The 20,405-nt window shown below is 35.6% G+C and overlaps 1 protein-coding gene across 1 annotated transcript in view; it reads left to right on the top strand.

The window, feature by feature from the left end:
* BRWD1 (bromodomain and WD repeat domain containing 1) overlaps positions 1 to 20,405 on the top strand; it is a 54,692-nt gene that overhangs the window by 11,430 nt on the left and 22,857 nt on the right. The window contains exons 10-27 of the mRNA XM_010009299.1: positions 104 to 204; positions 1,710 to 1,750; positions 3,330 to 3,428; positions 4,843 to 4,993; positions 5,590 to 5,724; positions 7,126 to 7,254; positions 8,752 to 8,977; positions 9,411 to 9,596; positions 10,412 to 10,595; positions 11,416 to 11,506; positions 12,454 to 12,594; positions 14,670 to 14,755; positions 15,667 to 15,862; positions 16,903 to 17,019; positions 17,135 to 17,242; positions 17,602 to 17,726; positions 17,832 to 17,914; positions 18,357 to 18,468. Of these exons, the coding sequence (XP_010007601.1) occupies positions 104 to 204; positions 1,710 to 1,750; positions 3,330 to 3,428; positions 4,843 to 4,993; positions 5,590 to 5,724; positions 7,126 to 7,254; positions 8,752 to 8,977; positions 9,411 to 9,596; positions 10,412 to 10,595; positions 11,416 to 11,506; positions 12,454 to 12,594; positions 14,670 to 14,755; positions 15,667 to 15,862; positions 16,903 to 17,019; positions 17,135 to 17,242; positions 17,602 to 17,726; positions 17,832 to 17,914; positions 18,357 to 18,468 (2,311 nt within the window). The remainder of the gene's footprint in view (positions 1 to 103; positions 205 to 1,709; positions 1,751 to 3,329; positions 3,429 to 4,842; positions 4,994 to 5,589; positions 5,725 to 7,125; positions 7,255 to 8,751; positions 8,978 to 9,410; positions 9,597 to 10,411; positions 10,596 to 11,415; positions 11,507 to 12,453; positions 12,595 to 14,669; positions 14,756 to 15,666; positions 15,863 to 16,902; positions 17,020 to 17,134; positions 17,243 to 17,601; positions 17,727 to 17,831; positions 17,915 to 18,356; positions 18,469 to 20,405) is intronic.

Here is a 20,405-nt window from a genome sequence, read left to right as displayed (position 1 = left end):
TTAACTCTTCAGATTACTTTTGTTAAACTAAGCATCTGAGAAAGGTTGGTGATGTGATAAATTTCTTACACAGTTGCTTAATTATTGCATGTTTTTTCCACAGGTGGTATGTTTTTAGCAACTGGCAGCACTGACCATGTCATCAGGATGTATTTTTTTGGCACTGAAACACCTGAGAAAATAGCTGAATTGGAAAGTCATGCTGTAAGTAAGATTGCTAAATCTAATAATCAGTTATTTCAAGCAGTATTGAAGTTGCAAGTTAATCACAGAATGGTTTGGGTTGGAAAAGACCTAAAAGATCACCTGGTTCCACCCCCCCTGCCATGGGCAGGGACACCTTCCACTAGACCAGGTTGCTCCAAGCCCTGTCCCGCCAACCAGTGTTGTTAGTAGTTTTGTAGTAATGTTCTTTTGTTGAATAGCATTAGAACTTATGCAGAATTTCAGCCAGTCATGTCAATGTGACAACCATGTTAAAGGCTGACATGTATCAAGATGATACTTAGAATTCTGTTCTTCCAACTGGATGTCGTACATTTATCTAATTCTAATGTGGGTGTTTTCTTGCTTCCCTCTGATGCAAGTGTGCTTAGCCACCTGCATGTTATATGCTGTATACAGAAGGTAGGCTGAGAATGTGGTTTTCTTTACTCAGGTTATTATTACCTGAAACCTTTTGCATCAAATGTTTAAATGGGATTGAGTTTCTAGAATTTTGCTTGTGTTCATCTCGACCTTTACTCATGTCTTCAGTGGCTGTGCAAGCTACTTTATACTTCCAATGTAGTAAGTCAGCTTGCTGATTTAGTGTCATTTTCCCATGTGCTTTATGTAATGTGTGCTGTCTGTCTCTACTTGCTTTCTTGATATAACTCATACCTGTTAGGAAAAGAACTTAGATAAAATACTCTTATTTTTTGTGTACGATAGTCCTGTGTACCTCAGACTTTCTCTGCTGAGGAATCTAATGGAAACTCAGCTTATGTTCATGTGCTGAAGGCTGAGTCTTTTTTTTTTTTTTTTTTTTTTTTTCTCCAGCATTTGATGCACAAAGGATCTTTAGTTTTACTGTGGATAATTTAGATTTAGTTGAACCCTGAAAGGTCTTTCAAGGGTAGCTCTTAAAATACCCATCTTCTTCATTTTGTTTGCCCTAATATGTTTTCTCTAATACTGAATCTGACTTCAACCATTTATGTTACAGTGATAAGGCTTGATCAGTATGTATTTTTGATTTAGAGAAGACGTTCAGATCTGAACATACCTGAGTGTGCCATTTACTTTTCCTGTAGTTTATATTGTGATTTAGAAAAAGTGATTAATTGTATATTTCTTAAGGAATGTGTAAGTAGGAGTGGAAACAACAGATTCCTCTCAATTTAGTTGGCTTAAGATACTGGAAATACATATTCAAATATTAGTTAATTGGTTGCCAGGTTATTAATGGACAGTTACTTCATCTGTCAATCATTCATATTTAATTGGGACTTTTAAATAAAAACTTGCATTTTAAATGTAGTTAGTGAATTCTGGTATTTGGACTTTTTAAACTTGCAATTAGAACATATTAAAATTATAAACTTATATAAAAATTATACAATCTGCAATTTTTTTCATTGTTTCAGATTCTGATAAACTTGGATTTGTCAAAATCATATTTTCTGTTCAAAAATAGAATTTCTAACAGACTGTATTTTTTCTTACAGGACAAAGTTGACAGCATTCAGTTTTCTAACAGTGGTGATAGGTATGTTGAAAGATGCTCAAATGTGAACAAACAATACATTATTTGGAATTAAAAACGTATTATTGTTTTCACCTGGAGTTTTCTGTAAGAAAATTCTACTTACTTAAAGGTGAAATATGGACTAATCCAGGAGAACACAATATTCAGCTGCCTTTCTTAGCTTTCTGTTAATCCTTGTTTGACAGTGTCTTTGGGCTGACTGGGTTTTTATTTACCTGGAGGAATGTTACCACTTTTTAACATACTCAGTGTACTTGTGGCTTCATAAACGTCCTCTTCCCCCTTTTTTCAATTTGTGTTGGACCAAAATAGGAAATGGGACAATGCAATGTAAATGATCTAAAATAAATTTTAATCCTTTTAATTTTTTCCTAGCCTTCTATTACTTTTTAAGGAAATCGACTTAACAGAATTTTACAACTGTTGGGGGAGGGGGGGGAGGGAAAAGGGGGGAGAACGGAGAAATGTGTAAATTTCATTTGTAAAACTTCACCTATCTTTCCAGCACAGAATGGAATCAAAATTGATCTCTGATTATCCTATCACTAATTAAGATGTGGATTTTAGCCTTCGTGGCAGACTTACACCTGCAACCCTAAGTTGCAGCTTTTTTTTCTTTTTTAATTGGGATTTTTCTCTTCTTGAAAGACACATAACTGTGACTAAGAACACTAACAATCTACATTCAGTTTTGAAGTTGTAGTTGTCTTCCATTTAAATGTGTTTTTCTGCAGTTACACTTGGTTTTGGGGCCATCACGTTGCACTGATCCATTCATGTTGCCTGTATGGATCACTTTCCAAGGCAGTACAAAAAAAAAACCCAGAGGCAAAACTTCTGTTCTTTTGCCTGATGACACTTTTTGTGGAAGATGCTTAAGATTTATAGTAATTATTAAATCATACCAAATTAGAGCACACTTGTGATATTCCTAGCATGCAGCCTTTCTGTGTGGGAGGTATGTCAGCTGTCTTTCTCAGGGTTGTGATTCGTGGACTAGGGAGATTATCTTTTTATGTATTTGTGTTTCAGTTCCTCCCTTCAGGAATTTCCATTCTGCTGCATTGGTAGTTCAGCAGTTCATGCAATGGAATCCTGAACTGCTGTGGTTTACACCTTGGTATCTTAAAATAAACCACTAGTTGCGGTCTTTTATGCACAGTTGTGGGTGGGTACATCTCATGTTTTGTGATCTTGATCTGTTCTTGCCTCTGCTTAAGTATCCAGTATGGTACAGTTTCAGAATGGGATTACTTAAAATACTTCACTAAAGGATGGTGATTGAGAAGGACTTTAGGATGAAGTTGTGAGTGAAGTTTTATTTTGGAACTTGCTTCTCTGTTCTACATGTTTTGATGACTTCATTCAGTTTTTTGGTTCAGAAAAACTCTTTCCTGGGCTACTGGAAAGAAAGTTAATGGACTGGTAACAGTAAAGAATTCTCTTGCACAGAAATTGAAGATTTCACTTCTAACAGTCTTCCATTGTAATGTTTTAATCTGTGGTGGTGTGTAATTGAATATACTTCAAAGCAGATTCATTTGAAGATGAATTAACAATCTTTTAAAATATTTTCAAGGTTCATAAGTGGCAGTAGAGATGGAACAGCTCGAATCTGGCGTTTCGAGCAAGCAGAATGGAGGAGTATATTGTTGGATATGTCTGATCGATTACCAGGGTATGTGAAGAGTTTTTTTTTTTTTTTTCCCTTTTCATCTGTTGTGCAAAGTCAGAAAGTTTGAAAAACTCATCAATATTAAGATGATGTGGTGTGGTCTTTGGTGGGGGTGAAATGAGTGTCCTGGTCACTTAACAAATTGCCAAATTTCAGTCTGTGCTTGAATAAATGCATAAATATGTATATAGCTTTCAAATGTACACTGTTCCAAATTAATTGCGTTTTCTTTATTATGGAAAAAAAGTTACCATAAAGTGCAATAGAGCTTCTCTATCTGGATTTCAGTCAGACGTCTGACAGGAGAAACATGTTTAGATTAGTAAAAATAAGGTAGATTATAACATCTTTCTGGAGAGGTCATGACAGATAATAGGTGGGTTTCATAAGGAACTGATCTTGCTGACTATTTTAATTGATTCTTTTGTACTTTTTAAAATGTGTATTAATGAAACATGCTGGTGGCATACAGGTTGAAAAGTGTCATTCCAAATGAAGATCAGAATATTACATGGCACTGGGTAAATGTGAAGGATGGATGACTTACAGTAGTACAGAATGCTCTGTCAGCTTTTGTAGACACTAACCAGAAATTAATTTGTAGGTGATTAAATGAGAGGGAGTAAATAACACAAAACCCCCTTGGGTATACTAGGTGATTGGAGGGTGATTGCAAGCTCTTCTTGTGATGCAGCCATGAAAAAAAGAAAAAAGTGGTAAATTGGTTTTACTAAGTGGTGTTAATATTTGAGAACTTATTGGCATCTTTCTGGGTTACTATGCACAGTTGTAATTGCGTGTAGTTGAGAGAATGTCTTTTTTAAGATGGGCTACTGGTTGATGTGAAATATAGGTAATAATGTGTGAAGCGATGTTTCAAAGAAAGCTTGTTCTTTCAGTTGACTAATGCTGAGAGGGAGTGTTAAGTATCCTATAAATGTATTTTGGGGGGAGAAAAGAGGAGATTGATGTTAATAGAAAGTATTATCTTTAAAATATATATGTTGGGAATCAGAAAAAATGTTTGATGTAGAGGTTAGCTTCTGAAACAGTTTCAAAGCTCTTGATGGTAAAAAGTCCAGGTTTTTAAAGGAATTATGTTAGGACTTCCAATTGTAGAAGAGACAAGGCTCTAAAAAGCCTTGCTTTCCTAAAAAGAAATCCTTTTTGGCTTGCATCTGAAATGGAAAGAGGTTAGCATGTCCTGTGAAACAAGTAGGCTAGAAATCCAGATTTGGTTTATAGTTGATTGCTCCAAAAAGAATGAACTTTATGGACAAGAGTTTCAAAATTAATTAATTTGTAACTTCCCTATCCTTGTCTGATTATTAACATAGAAAACAGGTTATTTTCCTGTGCTTTGAGATTGAAATGGGAAAATTAAAAATATCTCATCCTCTTCAATTCTTTAAAATAGTGACGCATGTTCAGAAGAAGACAAATTTATGAAGCCTAAAGTAACCATGATAGCTTGGAACCAAAATGATAACTATGTTGTTACGGCTGTGAATAACCATCTGCTGAAAGTTTGGAATTCCTGTACAGGGCAATTGCTTCATGACTTGGTGGTATGTAATTTTATTTGCTTTTTGAAGTAGATGGTCTTCCTAGAATTGCTGTGACATGTGCACACTGAGTTTGTAACTGGATCTGATTTGTCTTGAAAGCACTGTATGAACGATACAGCAGGTATAGTGTTTGTTGGATTTTTTATTTTTTTTATTTTTTTTAAAAACTAGCTGCTTCCTCCTGGATTTTAAAATTGTTTTCCTAGCTGCTGTGTTGAGCTTGACTTTTCCGTGGAATAAATAAGTTTTTTATACAATAACATTCTTGTCCATTGAATAGCTTGCTGTCCTTTGGCAAAATCTCATGATTTCTAGAGTTCTTGGTTGAATCTAGAAAATTAATAAATTTAGAATTATAGTCTTTCTGACTGCTTGGAGGTTTGTACCACTTACGTGCCACAGGTGTCAGTTGAGATAGATGGAATATGGAATTTGTAAAAGCCTATATATTTTTGGAGGCAGATTGTAGGGTTCTAATTTTCCAAAAGTCTGAGTGTGAGAAGAGGACAGCACAGTGCTTTGGGCTCTACTTTAAGTATCCTATTGATGTGAATATGTCTTCCTGTTTGCACATGATATGCAATTTTAAATTCTAGGGGCATGCGGATGAAGTATTTGTCTTGGAGACCCATCCTTTTGATTCCAGGATAATGCTGTCTGCGGGTCATGACGGCAACATCTTTATATGGGACATTACCAAAGGCACAAAAACAAAGCATTATTTTAACATGGTAAGACCTTTTTAAACGGTGTTTGTTTTCTCAATGCACAGCAGTGTGTTCACATGTTAGTTTAAAGAACCAGCACACACACCCACTGCACCTTTTTCTAAACAAAAAAAAAAGCTACCAAAAACCAACAATCCAAAAAAATCCAAACCAGCATTAATTTATTATTTCCTTTTATTTATTTATTCCCCCCCCCTTTCCCCGGGGCTTTACCTTTGAATATATTGGTTATTGTAACTGTAGGTATAAAGTGACCAGGAGCAAGTTTTAACAGTTTAATGTGGCAGAAAAGGGCCAGCGTTGCCTCTCTCCTCTGCTCTCAGCTGGCAAGTTCTATTCTCTACCTTGAATAAGGTGCCTCTCACTGGACCTTATATTAAGTTGAGCCAGGTCACTGATCTTTTGCAAAAGTATTCCTCGCTTCCTTCTATTGCTGCTTTCCTGTAGGGTTTCCAAGTTGAATTTGGTCAGGGAGGTCTTGATAAGCTTTTGAGAAAAGGAAGATGAATTTTAAGAATTTGCCATTGGGAGTGATGATTGTGAGGTGTGGGGGAGCAGAACAGGACTTCGCTTTCATCTCACTCTATGTCTGAGATTTTCAGACTCAACCTTCGGTCTGTGAGGTGTGGTGAATAGTGACATCAGGGCTTTTCTGCTCTTTGTTACTAAAGATCTTTGTGTACCTCATTCATAGTAACTGTTTCTTTTAATTGAGATGAGTTGTCATCTAAAAGAGTGAAAGGTTTTGGTTTAGACCATCATTTCAAGAGTCTTATGGACAAATATTTGTATTCTCAACAGCCTTAAAAATTGAAATATTATTACCGTAAGCATTAGTGGATTGGTGCAGTTCTTCTCGAGAGCTCCCGTGACATTTGCTCCATTTGACAGCTCATGAATAACACTTTAAAAAGGTTATATTCTTTGAGACTTAAGTTATGATCCAGAGTTCATATTAGTTTTTTTAGTATTTTTTTCTTTCTGGTTACAGTCAATAGTGAAGTGATTTTTTTTTTTTCTTTAGCTTTAAGATTCCCTGTGCTTTTCGTAAAAGTGGTTTAACAAAATCAGTGTACATTGGCTGCAGTTCACTTTTATACAGTATGCTAATGGCTAAAAAGCCTCAAAAAGACTTTTTTTTTTGTGTTAATAACAGCATGTTTTCATACCCATTAGTGCATCTTTTAAAATTAGAGTGCATATTTTAAAACTATAATTTAGGAACTTGCGTGTCAAGTGGAAAAGAAATTAACTGAAGTAATGAGATTATTTGTACTTCAGTGGAGATATTGAAGAAAGGCATGACTCCTTTTGATAAAGTAATTAATTTTGACGCTGCACTATTGTTTGTCCAGGGGAAAAAAAAATGGTCAAATAATCTTGAGTTTCTTTCCTTCAATCTAGATTGAAGGCCAGGGACATGGTGCTGTTTTTGACTGTAAATTTTCACCAGATGGGCAGCATTTTGCATGTACAGATTCTCATGGGCATCTACTGATATTTGGTTTTGGCTGTAGCAGGCCTTATGAAAAGGTAAGTTTAGCTTTTTATTAGAATTGTTTATCCAAGCTTCTAACTGAAATTAGATTAGCTAAATTTCTTCCTCTAAAACACCATATGTAAAAAAGAGTTTTGCATGGGTATGGGATTAAAATATAACAGGTTCCTTGATGATTGTAAATTCTCGTGTATGCGTGGTCCTGGCACCGCAGAAACAACCAGTGACTTCACATTCCCTTGGCAGTAGCTCCCAAAAACTTTTCTGGAATACATTGTTATCTTCCAGCCAGCTAATTTGCATGTTAATTGTTCAACCTCAAAATTACTTTTATTTCTAATTTCTGAAAATAGTTTGGTGTTTAAAGATTGGAATGTATCACAAAGTTTGTTGCACTACTACCTAATTGACAAAACAGCAGGCTGGTTGTATGTTAAGAATAATTTGCTGATTTATTTCAATTAGTAGAACTTGCAGGTCTTCAGGTCTTTCCTTATTCAAACCCAAATTTGCTGCAGTAGTTTGATTAAACTAAGCAATAATAAATATTCTTCCAACACTGGATTTTGAAATGTTAGAAAAATGTTCATGGCACAAATATTACACTTTTTTGAATCCATCAGGCTGTTTCTTTTTTGTTTTGATAAATACATGTGTTTCTGTTTTGTTTGTTTTGGTTTTTTTTTCCCAGAAATAGCTCTCAAAAGTGCAGTTTTGGCCTATGCTTTTCTTCACTTCCCTCTCAAGTTTTTTTAAGTTGCAATGGTAATTCCATCTTTGGCATTTTAAAGAATTTTTCTTGCTCTATATTCTTCACGGAATTTTTTTGAAAAAGGCCAGGTTGGACGGGGCTTTGAGCAACCTGGTCTAATGGAAGGTGTCCCTGCCCATGGCAGGGGGGTTGGAACTAGATGATCTTTTAAGGTCCCTTCCAACCCAATCCATTCTATGATGAAATTGAAACTTGCTATCTTCATCTTGCACGTCATTGCTGGAGCAAAGATACTGACTATGATCTAATATTTGTATAACCATTTTCCTTCAGCTGCATGAATGTAAGACTGTTTGAGTTATAGCAAAAAATTACTGGTGAGATTGCATAATGAAGAACAAACTTTATTTTGAGAGGTTATAATGAACTTCAGACAACAATTTCCTTGCATGGAAACCAACGAAACTTTTTCTTAACTGTGCATGTGTGGGATGTTAAAAAATAGAATGAGACGTAAAATAGTTTTAAGTGTAAAGCAGTCCTTCTGCTTTAAGTTACCTTGGTTCATTGTTTTCTAAAAGCATTTTGCTGCCTGTCAAAGCAGTAGCAAAAAATGAGAGCACTTCAACACCCATACAGGTTAATTGTAGCTGTATGTAACTCTTCATATGGTGAACTTGACCTTTACTTTTACTTTTAAGGAGATTTTGGATATTTTACTGTCACTTGTTCTTCTCTGTTCTTTAGCTTACCTCTTTTTTTTTTTTCTCGTCTTTTTTTTTCCCAAAATTGTTAACATGAAACTTAATTTTTTTTCTAGATTCCTGATCAGATGTTCTTCCACACTGACTATCGGCCACTTATTCGTGACTCTAACAACTATGTTCTAGATGAGCAGACTCAACAGGCTCCTCATCTTATGCCCCCTCCCTTCTTAGTAGATGTGGATGGAAACCCTCATCCAACAAAATATCAAAGATTGGTGCCAGGAAGAGAGAATTGTGCAGATGAACATTTGATTCCTCAGCTTGGATATGTAGCAACAAGTAAGAACAGTATCACTGAGGATTTAAATCCAGAAGTTGGAGTTACTGTAGTAATTCTGAATGGGAACAGAGTAGATATGACATGGGTGTTCTAAAAATGCCTTTGTTTTCCCACATGCTAACTGTCATATTCACTAAAGATACTGAAAGGTCCCGCAGTGAATATGATTTTAAACAAGCAGAAAAAAAAATAATTGGTTGTTCAAATGTATGTCTTAATTCTTTCTGCAGGCATTGACGTGCACAAACTGTGTTTGAGTTCTAAACTCCGTAAATGTCTCATTTGGAACAAGCAATTGGAATAATTTCAGGAATGGTTTTCGTTGTGTTTAGTTGTAGAACATGTCACGCGGTGATGTGGACAATGACATTAAATCATTTGCAGTGGTCAGTTAATTGTACCCATTCATTTTATTTGTATTACACTTGCAAGGTGACGGAGAAGTGGTTGAACAGGTTATAGGCCAACAGACAGTTGATCAAGATGAACAAGGCTTGGAGCCCAGCATTCTTGATGGCATGATTAGACAATTGCAACTACAACAAGATCAAAGAATTGGTGTGGATCAAGAATCTGCTTCAACTGTTCCACAAAATGGGGAAGGAACACCTAGAAGAGGTCAGTACTTGCTGATAAATTCTTAGGTAATTTTCCTATCTTCATTTTTATTATGCTGAAATATGTCAAACAAGTTTTAACTTTAATATTGTGTCCTGGACTAAGATTCCCTTAACATAGTGATAGCTGATTAAGGCCCTTTTATTCATTAAAACACAGGTACCCCTGTGATTAAATCGCAAAACAAAGCTGTTTTGCATTTCCCTTTAAAGAGTTTTTCCTTTTAATTGTACTCCTTGTAAAGCGCCTCATGCTTAATAGTGTTTTTCAAGTACTCAAGTAACATTTATAGGAGCTACATTTATTCTCCTCTAAAGTTTGTAAAATAAGTATTTTATTGTATTATTCTGTAATAATACTGTACGGTATCATTCAAACTGGATTCCCCTCTCACTTCTTTACAAATTAAAACCAGACATTCTTCTGATCTGTGTCCTTGTAGTTTTAGTTATGTAAGCTCATCTCCAGAAAAAGTGCTCTTTAAAAACCCCACTAACCTCAGAGCTGCCTGAAATAGTTCAGAAAAAACCTCTGTTGCATTATTCTTCCTTTCTCACTGTATTAAAATAGTAGTAGAAATAACCATTTTAAAAGTATATGTGTAATTTCACTGTAATTTTCTGAAGGTGATAATCAGTCCTATACTTAGGATTATGGAGCTAAAAGTATTTAAAGTGTGAAATTTTTATCTTGTAGAAAGAAGAAAAAAGGTTCCAATTCTCTGTAGTCTGAAAAAATGCTCTCTTTTTCTTTTTTTTTTTTTTTTTTTTTTTTTTTTTTTTTTAATTTTTTTTTTTTTTTTAAATATATTTTAGCTTTTAGAAGACCAAGTTTTGACATCCAGTCTCCTCCCAATATTGGTCTGCGACGTAGTGGGCAAGTTGAAGGTGTGCGTCAGATGCATCAGAATGCTCCACGAAGTCAGATGGCTACTGAGCGAGACCTTCAGGCTTGGAGACGAAGAGTTGTTGTACCAGAAATACCACCAAGCTTACTCAGGTCTGTAGGCAGCTTATTGGGCTGCAGATGCGACTAGAGAGAACATATTATGTTGTTCTTTCTAAATCTACACCTAAGCTAAAATAGATACATGATACAAATTGAAATAGTTAAGTGTTATGGTCAGCAGTGCTTAAAAACATTTTCATTGTGAAGTCCATTCAACAATAATAGATGGAAGTTTGTCTACTTTAATAGAGAATGATTCTCCCATATTTCAGTGTGTTAAGTTATCAGTCATCTTAAGGATGGCTAGATTACTTTGATCCTTGCCAAAGTAAAGGGATATAGGTTAAATTCATTTGCATGAAAGTGTCCTGAAAGACTGTGCTTTTGTGAGACTTACGGGGGTGATGTGTTACAACTAGCACTGAGCACTTGAAATGCTAAAGCAGTTAGCTGCTTTCAAAAGTATTTGCAGTATGCATCTGTGAAAATGAGAATTAATGTTGATAGCTAAATGATTCTTTTTAACAGTACAGCCGTATGTGCTGCCACATCTCTGAAGCATCTAAAAAGCTGTCCTAGTGCTGGGAGGTAGAATGATTGCAAAGCGAAAAATGTGGACTGAAAATGTGGTTGAAAAAGTTTATTACATTCTGATATTTGCAAGGAAGACTTTCTTAATATCCATCCTGTTTACCTGGAAATGAGGATGTGGTATAGGTGTTTGAGGAACAATAACATCTGAAATTAACAATATAGTGGAACTAGATGTTAGGCCATTTTAAAAAAAGTCCTTTAAAGAGAAGTGATAATTTTACTTTTTTTAGCATTGCCGGAACAGACGTAGAATTAGATTTTCATTGCTTTCTTGTAGGAAGCAGGAAGAATATAGAATTGCAAAAGGAGAAGAGGAGAGAGATCTCTATGCAACAGAGAAGAAAAAGTCATTCGAGTCACTGGAAAAGGTATGTGGAGGCTTCCAGGAAAATGGACATTCCGTGCCCAGGGACAAGTCATGGTTTAGAAAATGAAAGCAGATATTTCTGAAGGTGTGGTCTTCAAAGGTTCCTGCTGGTTCAACTTCCGCTTATTGCAGGACAAGGTTGGATTTATTTTTATGAATGCCTTGAATTCTTTTTCAGTGTTTTGTCTTTCCATCTAAGTTATTTTTAAAGGTAGGCTTGATTTCAGACCATTCTGGTTTTACTGCAGTTAAAGTTTCAAAGACAGCTCTTGCAGATCCATACTAAAGCACCGAGGTGGAAATGAGAAAGTTCAAGGTGCCACATTTGAAGAATTGTAGGCTATATTGCTGTTCCCTTGTCGCTTTACTTCAGATGACAGTGTTTTGTGTATGGGGCAACTTTTTCAAACTTGCTCAGTTTTGAATGTTTTTTTCACTAGCCGTTTTTTGGAAGAGATCACTAAGAAGTAAAAATCATTTATTCCAGTATTTTCATGCTGTAGTGGCCTGATTCGCAGTGACTTACAGTACAAAACAATTTGACGCAAGAATTCTACTGCACCATCCCCCTAACTGGGGGATTTTTCCTAACTGGGGGAAGTTGAGGATTTCTGGTCCTCTGAGAATTGCGTTTTTGTAGGCAGTTAATGTCTTAATTCTATAAATATATTTGTCAGGTAATTTGAATGGACCGATCACAGTGATTTATAAAGAGCAATTGCTTAGGACGGCTGCTAAATCTGAAATTGGGAACAGCAAATTTAAACTATTGGCTTACAGGAAAATTATTTCTGGTGAAAAGGAGTCTTGACATGGGCAGACTGGGACGAGATGAGGCTGTTTCTGTGTTTACATTCAGCACTGCTTTTAGCCACCCTTTCCCACCTGTAAGTTTGCTGCATACATACTTTTATGTAACTTTTTCTTTTTACTTCCTATATAAATCAGAGTGACTCTGAGTCTTCATTAATACAATCTAAGCGTAGACTGCATAGACGGAAATACCGCAATTACCGAACACGGAATAACATTGAACAGCTGGAGTCTTCCGATGAGGAAGGAGATAACTGCTTTGGCTTGATAGAGCAGGTAAGTTCTCTTCCGAGTTCGGTATTTTGAACTTGAGTTCCTTAATAAGTAAAGTTCTGTGTAAATGTGTCTTCTCTCTTCAAACAAACAAGCAAACAGAAGAAATAAAATCTTTTGCCAGGGAAAGTGTTGCTATAAACATCATTTTTATTAGCACTTCTCAAGCCTAGGTATCTTGCCTTAATAATGGCAGTATTTCCTTCATTTTATAAACAGCTGAACTGGTTTTGCCAAGAATCTTCCAAACCAAATCCACAGCTCAAGGCAAAAAAACAATGTAAAATGCCAAGGTTGGCTTAAAGTCAAGTTTGGATTTTAGATGTTTTGCTGTTTCTCTACAAAAACCTTCCAAATTTGTTCACACACCTAAAACTGGGCATTTTGAAGGTTCTTGAGAAAGCATTGTTTCAGCCTGGTAATGTGATTCTTCCACAGAGTCTGGTTATCCTGGCTGAGTCCTGGCTTGGGGTGAAACAGAACTTTGCTGTGGGTAGCAGGAGCTTTTGACTGTTGTGTTATCAGATACTGTAAATCAGTGGTAGGACTGCTTGGATTACAGTTGTCTTGACTTGCACACAAGGAAATAGTCTCAAACCGGGAAAGGGGGAAGAAGTGGAAGGAGTAGGGAAGGTCGGGCTTGTTGGACCAGTTGCTTTCTTAAGGAAGAATCATGAACAGAATGTGCGATGTTCAGGAGATAAGACAGTTTTGTAAGTAAGATGAAGAATGATATTCTTTGGAAATAGACTCTCCTAGCCTCATGATAAAGAATTCTGATGTTTTTAAAGACAAGAAGTCACTTTAATGAAAAGTTCAGATTTTCCTCATTTTGGGAATAAGGGTGGAAGGGGAGTTACAGGATACTTTTGGAACTTGACAAATTCAAAGTTCACGAAGCTCAATAGAGTTATGCACACTGTCCTGTAGATACTACGTATACTTAAATATTTTTGAAGTGATGTTAGGTCTGATAATACTTAAACTAATAACTTGACTGTAAGCAGCTGAGTTTTGATGTAGATGGTTTTATTTTTGTTGGGGTTTTTTTTGTTTTAATCCTACAAATGGTAGGATAAAAGGGAAGAAATAACTCAGTATTGTCCATCCTGTACACTGTGTGAACAGGTCTTAAGGGAAAGGCTGTTAACTTTGTTACTCTGAAAATAACAAACAATTGGACTAATTGAAACACTATTGAACTCGAAGTTGCAAGTTAAATCTTGGGGAGTTTTTGGTTGGTTGTTTTTTTTGCTTGACAGTATGTAACTTGAGACATGAGTAATGCATTACACTTAGTTATGGAAAGCACATGTAAACATGATAATGCAAATAAATTGTTGAACAACAATGAGGAAACCACTTAGGTTCTAATATATTTTTATGTATCTTGACTGTTTAGTTTTGCATCTGAATAAATGCATGAATATACCCTGTTAGTACTTGGTCAATCAGTTGATACTAAAATCAGAAAAATCACTTGATTCTAACTTGCATAACTAATGAAAAAAAAATAAGGTGCTACTCCTGTAACAGGATGTAAGCCATGTTGTGTGCAAATGGGAGATGTGATAGTTTTCCTTGTTTTGTGCCTTTTGCAATCTTTAAAGTCTTCCTTTGCATTCTAGTGAGCTAGATTTTACTGTGTACTTTACATGACCTAATTACAGCTTCACAAGTTTGGAATTTGAAGGAATCAAAATCGCCTGCCACTTTGTCCTGATAAATGATGCAAATTTATTCTTAGACTAGAAAAAATAGAACTGTCATATGGTAGGGGGATAGGAATATTGCTTTGTGAAGAGTGGTTACAGCAGGTGGACCCATATGGCTAAAACAATGTGAGTGAACATACAGAAGTTAATGACTAATAGTGCACTCCTGAGGTTAATAGAGTAAGTTGAAATTGACTCCAAAAAAGAACTACGTGCATTTCCATTGCAACAACTCTTTTTACCAGATTTCTTCCTAACTTGATAATATGCAGACATGAATGGAGAAATGTGTTTATGTTTCAAACTCTTAAAACATGTGGTGTGAGAATGTTCTGGATTGACTCTGCATATTTTTAAAATCAGGAAGCTGAAGAAAGTGAGGGCTCTGGCTCATCTGATGAAGAGGAAGAGTGGAGAAGTGACAAGAAAAGCAACAGTAATAGTTCGAGGTAAAAGTGAACAAATCCTGTAGTTTTAGAAAAGCTATATGGAAGTTCTGTCTTGCTTCATATGTAAAAATATTTTGGAGGGTACTGCACTGATGCACTGTATTTTTATTTAGTGTTCCATTTCACCGAAACATTTCTGCCTTTATATAATTTCAAGTCCTTTTGCTTTTTTGCTAGATGGCAAGGAGAAAGATGAGGGACACAAATGGTTTTCATAGTGTGTTTTGTTCTGTTGGGTTTTGGAGGGGTATGGGGTTTTATTTGGTTGGGGGGATGTTTTTTTAACAATGCAGCAACAGCCAGTTGCTGTTACAAAATGTTTAGTTGGATAAAATAATGATTTTGATAAGGCTATAATTCTATTTGGAACACAAGTTATCTATAACTTTTTAATCCCTCTGTCTGGATTTTTTAGATATTCTTTCTAGAACTCTATGTTTAGTAGAACAAAGAGAGAGAGATACAAAAAAAGCAAATGTGTATTCCTGAGATTTATATGGCTGTCGTTAAAGAATTTAAGTAGTTTTTGGCTACTGTCTTCTTTAGGGAGGGCTCCTACCTAGTCCAGAGTTTCATTGCACAACTTTCTTGAATAAATTACTTATTTTGGAATTCACCAGCCTTGATTTCTTACAAAACAAAACAAAAACAAAAACAGCAACAACAAAAAAACACACACAAAGAACTAAAAAACCAAAACCATGCTTTGAAGTATGGTGTTCCCCAAAATTTATGGTAAGCATCAAGTGAAGTAATTGTTACAACAGGTCAAAGTAATTTTAGTTCTTCTGATAGAGCTTTCAACAGCAATCTGCATCTGCAGGTATTTGTCTAAAAGAATTTAGCATTCTGAAATACTGACAGCTTGGTTCCGTGTTTGTATTTTCCCTGGCACCATCCACTATGGACAGTGATTCTTCAAGTAGATACTCTGACTGGATCGCTGATGCAGGGATTAATTTGCAACCTCCCGTACGGACTTCTCGACGGAAAGCTATCAGGTATTGCAGTACTTCAGAAGATGAAGTATCAGCAGAGAAATCATCTCCTCCAAAGAGAAGAAGAAGAAAAAGGAGAAAAAAACCTAAACCAAAAAAGCAGGAGGAGGTATACAGTTAATTTCTTCTAGTCACTCTTTAATAAATTTCTCTCTTAGGTTTTTAGACCTCTTCACTGAAACCTGTTAAAGTAATTGTTACTGCCATTGGTCAAGGATATTGGTATCACTACATACAGTGTACCTTTTAATTAAATTGAGACTATTCCAGATGCAAGGTATCTACTGATTTGTGTGGAAGAATATGCATTCCAAGTGAAGTCATTGTCACTTTTCAAATAAAAAGGGTTCTTAAGGTTGCTGGTATCAAAGGGGAAATGTGATAATTAAAACCAGACAGTTTAACAGGGTTTTAGTCTAATAATCTGTAGAATTATTTAAGTAACATCTTTTTTTAAAACTTAAGGGATATATTCACTGTATTCTTACATTTGGGTTTTCATTCTTGAACTTTTAATTTTTTATAAGTTACAATACTTACTTTTCTTTATGAAAATTTTCGAGTTAATCACAGTAGCTGTGATTTGCTGTTTTCTACCAACAAGGGACAAATAGAGGTGTTTTTTTTGGTGGGGGTTTTTTTTTGGTTTTTTTTTTTTTTTTTTAATTAATGCTTGGGTTGATTTTGGTATGTTTTTCTCTCAGTTGTTTTGCTTTCTTCCAAGTATTCTCAAAATGATAATTTTGTAACTGTTTTGATACAGATATTTACTGTGCAATATCTCATAATTTTTAACCTTCAAATAGTTTCTTGCAGTCTGATAGATTTTGTTGTTTGGTTTTTTGCTTGTTTTTTTTAACTGAGCACTGAGACTGCCACCTAAATTGTGAAAACTTTGTTTCTCTTCAGACCTGAATAATAGTAATCTTGTTCACTCAAATCTTCATAAAGGGAAGGAATGCTTAGTATTAGTACTACAAATACAGTTACAACTCAAGCAAAGCCTTGGAGGAATTCTAATACTTTCTGGAAATGTACATTAGTCTTAAGTTAAGGTTTTTGTCTACCAAATTAAAATGGAATAAGTTGTTTTGATGTCATGTCAGGAATATGTCCATTATGCCTAATTTTGCTCTATTAAATGTGAAGGCTAATGCTGAAACACAACCAGTAAACTTGGAATTGTCATACGATTTGCATCCTCCTGTTTGGATAACAGACACAGCTCTTCGAAGATCCCCTTTTGTTCCTCAGATGGGCGATGAGGTAGGAATACCGACAGAAATCTTTAAATGCTTGTGTTAACTAATGTAATTATAATTAGTAAATATAAGAAAACGTTTACTGTCTGGGGATTGTTTTTTGTTTTTTTTTTTCTTAGGTAATATATTTCCGACAAGGACACGAAGCTTACATTGAAGCGGTTAGAAGAAATAACATTTATGAACTGAATCCACACAAGGAGCCATGGAGAAAAGTAGTCCTTAGGGTAGGTCTTCATTGAAGATACTGTGGGTTCAATACTAGTAGTGTGTGAAAGAAGACTTATGATACATGGTTCACAAAACATTGATTTGTGACATTATGCCTTTTCTTATATTGTTCCCCTATGGTATCGATACAGGACAATTACCAGAGTTAGCTGTGGGAGGCCCAAATATAAATACCTATGTTAAAATTGCCAAGTCTGATGGACTGTCTTCCATTGAACTCTTACACAGTTTTGGTATTTTTGGCTTTTCGCATGGGGGTACAATTCATGTGCTTGGTTAACTAATGTTAAATTAATAGTTGTGTGCATATTCCGGAAAGTAGAACTTGCTTGAAACTGTTTGTTCTCACCTGTAGGATCAGGAATTAGTAAAAATTGTTGGAATTAGGTATGAAGTTGGTCCTCCCACATTGTGTTGCCTCAAGCTTGCCTTTATAGATCATGCCACCGGAAAACATACAGACAAATCATTTTCCATCAGGTATGTGCATCTTTTTCTGAAAAGTGTTTAAAAATACATTTCTTCTTAAGCTGCTTCCTAAAGCCCTAAGGTGCACTTATGAAAGAGATTATTTTTTTCATCTAGATACCATGATATGCCAGATGTTATCGACTTCCTTATATTACGTCAGTTCTATGATGAAGCACGGCAAAGGAACTGGCAAGCCTGTAAGTGTGTGCACTAAATATTTTACCAAATGATTCTGAAATCAAAAATTTATCCTTGGCTAATTGCTGAATATGCTAAGTGCTACTTGCTTCTAACTTCAGAGGGCTCTCTGGTATGTAGGGTCTCTCTGCGCCTTAGAAATTTGAGCCTAATAACTGCTGTATTAAGCATTTTGGAGGGATTACTATAGATATAAGGTACAGTCTTCAAAACATGTATTAAGGCCTTAGTGTCCCCTTTTCTTACTTTTAGCTAAGTAGCAAACTTACTCAGATTTTAGCACTGGTATAGTTGCTTCATCTTTTATTGAATATCAGTGGATTTAGAACTTCAAACTGAAAAACATCAAGCAGAAGTTTTTCTAATTGCATGTAGAAGAAGCATAGTTAAATACCTTTTCTTAGTAAAATATCTGAGCAGACTTTGTTGTTTTTGCTCTAGCCGATAGGTTCCGATCCATTATTGATGATGCATGGTGGTTTGGAACGGTGTTGGGTCAAGAACCATATCAGCCTCAATATCCAGATAGTCACTTTCAGTGTTACAGTGTTAAGTAAGTATGAAAAGATTTTACACTTCTAATGTGAGTAGTGTGGATTGCTTCTTAACATAGCTGGCTCATTTGTATGAGAATGCATTGTTCAAATGGTTTTCCTGGTCTTATTATCGCTTCTTAATGGCTTCAAATTGCTAATCTAACACAGTGTGAATAGGTAATAACTTCTGGCAAATTTTCAGTGAATAATAATAATATGGTAAAAAGTTATTGACATTTTTCATATTTGTAGCTCATTTTCTGTAATGACAGTGATTAGTGGTAGATCTCTTTCACAAAGCAAGCAGTGCAATTTTCTATGTATGTTAATTATAATTAGTTTATAATTGGTTTTGAATGGGGCATGCTGAATCTGTTACTGATATCATGATTGTTATGCTTCAAGTTCTTACACTTCTGTCTTTCACATTATAGTCCACATGAGCAAGTAACTTGATCTCATGCTATCACTTGAGACTCCTGTAGAGGATGTTTCCAAATGTTGCTCTCTTCATGCTTGATGCATGAATGTTGTCAGACTGAAGAATGTTCTGTCTTGACAGAATTTGAATCTCTTCACTGCCTAGTGGTGTTCTGCCATATTCCCTATTTTGCAGATCCCACTTGCAATTTCACCTGGCAGATAATGTGACCCCTTGACTAGCCTACTAGGAGATAATACCACCTGAATGAAGGCATATAGTATCAAGTACGTTGTTAAGGCATGAAATACTAATGAAATAAAGGATACTAGAGCAGAAAAAAAACCCCACTCTTTAAACAAAGGCCAGGAACAACTGAATCAAACTGATAACAAGATAGATGAACCAATACCTTCTTTACCAAGGCAGGTTGTAAAAAAATAAATGACTCCCTACTATCCCCCCATGACAGTTTGACATTAGAGGTGTTCGTGTGCACCCTCTTTATATTGGCAAAGAGGTCCTTCACACAAAGGAGAAAAAATGTGAACAAAGATAACTTTGGCCCTCAGTGCTCAGAATCAGGATATTGTCAATAGCACTGTACCAGCAACTATGAAGAAAATTAACTCTATCCCAGCTGAAATGAAGACACCTGTCCCAGTTGTCTGGAATGGTTCTGGGATCTTGCTTGCTTTGGATTCTTCCAGCAAGGGAGGACTGCCAGGAGAATAATCATTGAATACATAATATTCCTATTTCTGTCATGACCAGGGATTCTTCCTCTGTCTTTTGCAGTATATTTGATATTCAGAGTTGCATTTTTAGAGGGCTTTCTCTGCCCCCACTGCCTTTCTGACAGTCACTTAATCACTTATGATGAGAAAGTACGTACGTACGTGTAATCCAGACTATTTGTACATTGATTTCTTGCCCTCATTTCATTCTGCTTTGGACTTTTGTCTTGCCTAAAGAGAGGATCTTGACAAGCTAAAATGGTGCTGATGCTTACTGACATGTTATTCATGTCCCAGGCATGAGAGATAGTACACTTGGAGCATATGTCCTGCAGGTGATGTAGGGTAAAAGTATTCAAGTTACCGGCTAGTATATTTTCCCTTGTTTTGTGAAATGATGTCCGGAGTAAAAATCCACCGAGTCCAGATACCAGTGTGAAAATACAACTGAATCTTATTTCAGAGTACTAAATTTTGTCAGTTAGACAGCTCAAACCATGGAGAATAGATGTTACCTTCTGAATGTCATACCTTTTGTATGTTTTATGTTACCACAGTTGTTCCTTCATAGTAAGTTTAGATGGGGTTATTGGTTGTTTTCTTGGACAATTAAAAATCAAGATTCCAGTTATGAAAAAGAGCCTGTAGTCAATTTCCTAGATTCCTTTCTTCTGTGAACTCCTAAGGGTATTTCAGTATTTTAATACACCAGCCTTTAACAGAGGGAAGTCTAGAATTGCTTTGAAGTTAGCTTAATAATTGAATAGGTAAGGAATGCAGTACTCTTTAAAGACGA

This window comes from Nestor notabilis, unplaced genomic scaffold, assembly GCF_000696875.1.
Source record: "Nestor notabilis isolate BGI_N333 unplaced genomic scaffold, ASM69687v1 scaffold33502, whole genome shotgun sequence".
Lineage (NCBI taxonomy): Eukaryota > Metazoa > Chordata > Aves > Psittaciformes > Psittacidae > Nestor > Nestor notabilis.
This window is presented reverse-complemented; position numbering and strand designations above follow the sequence as displayed.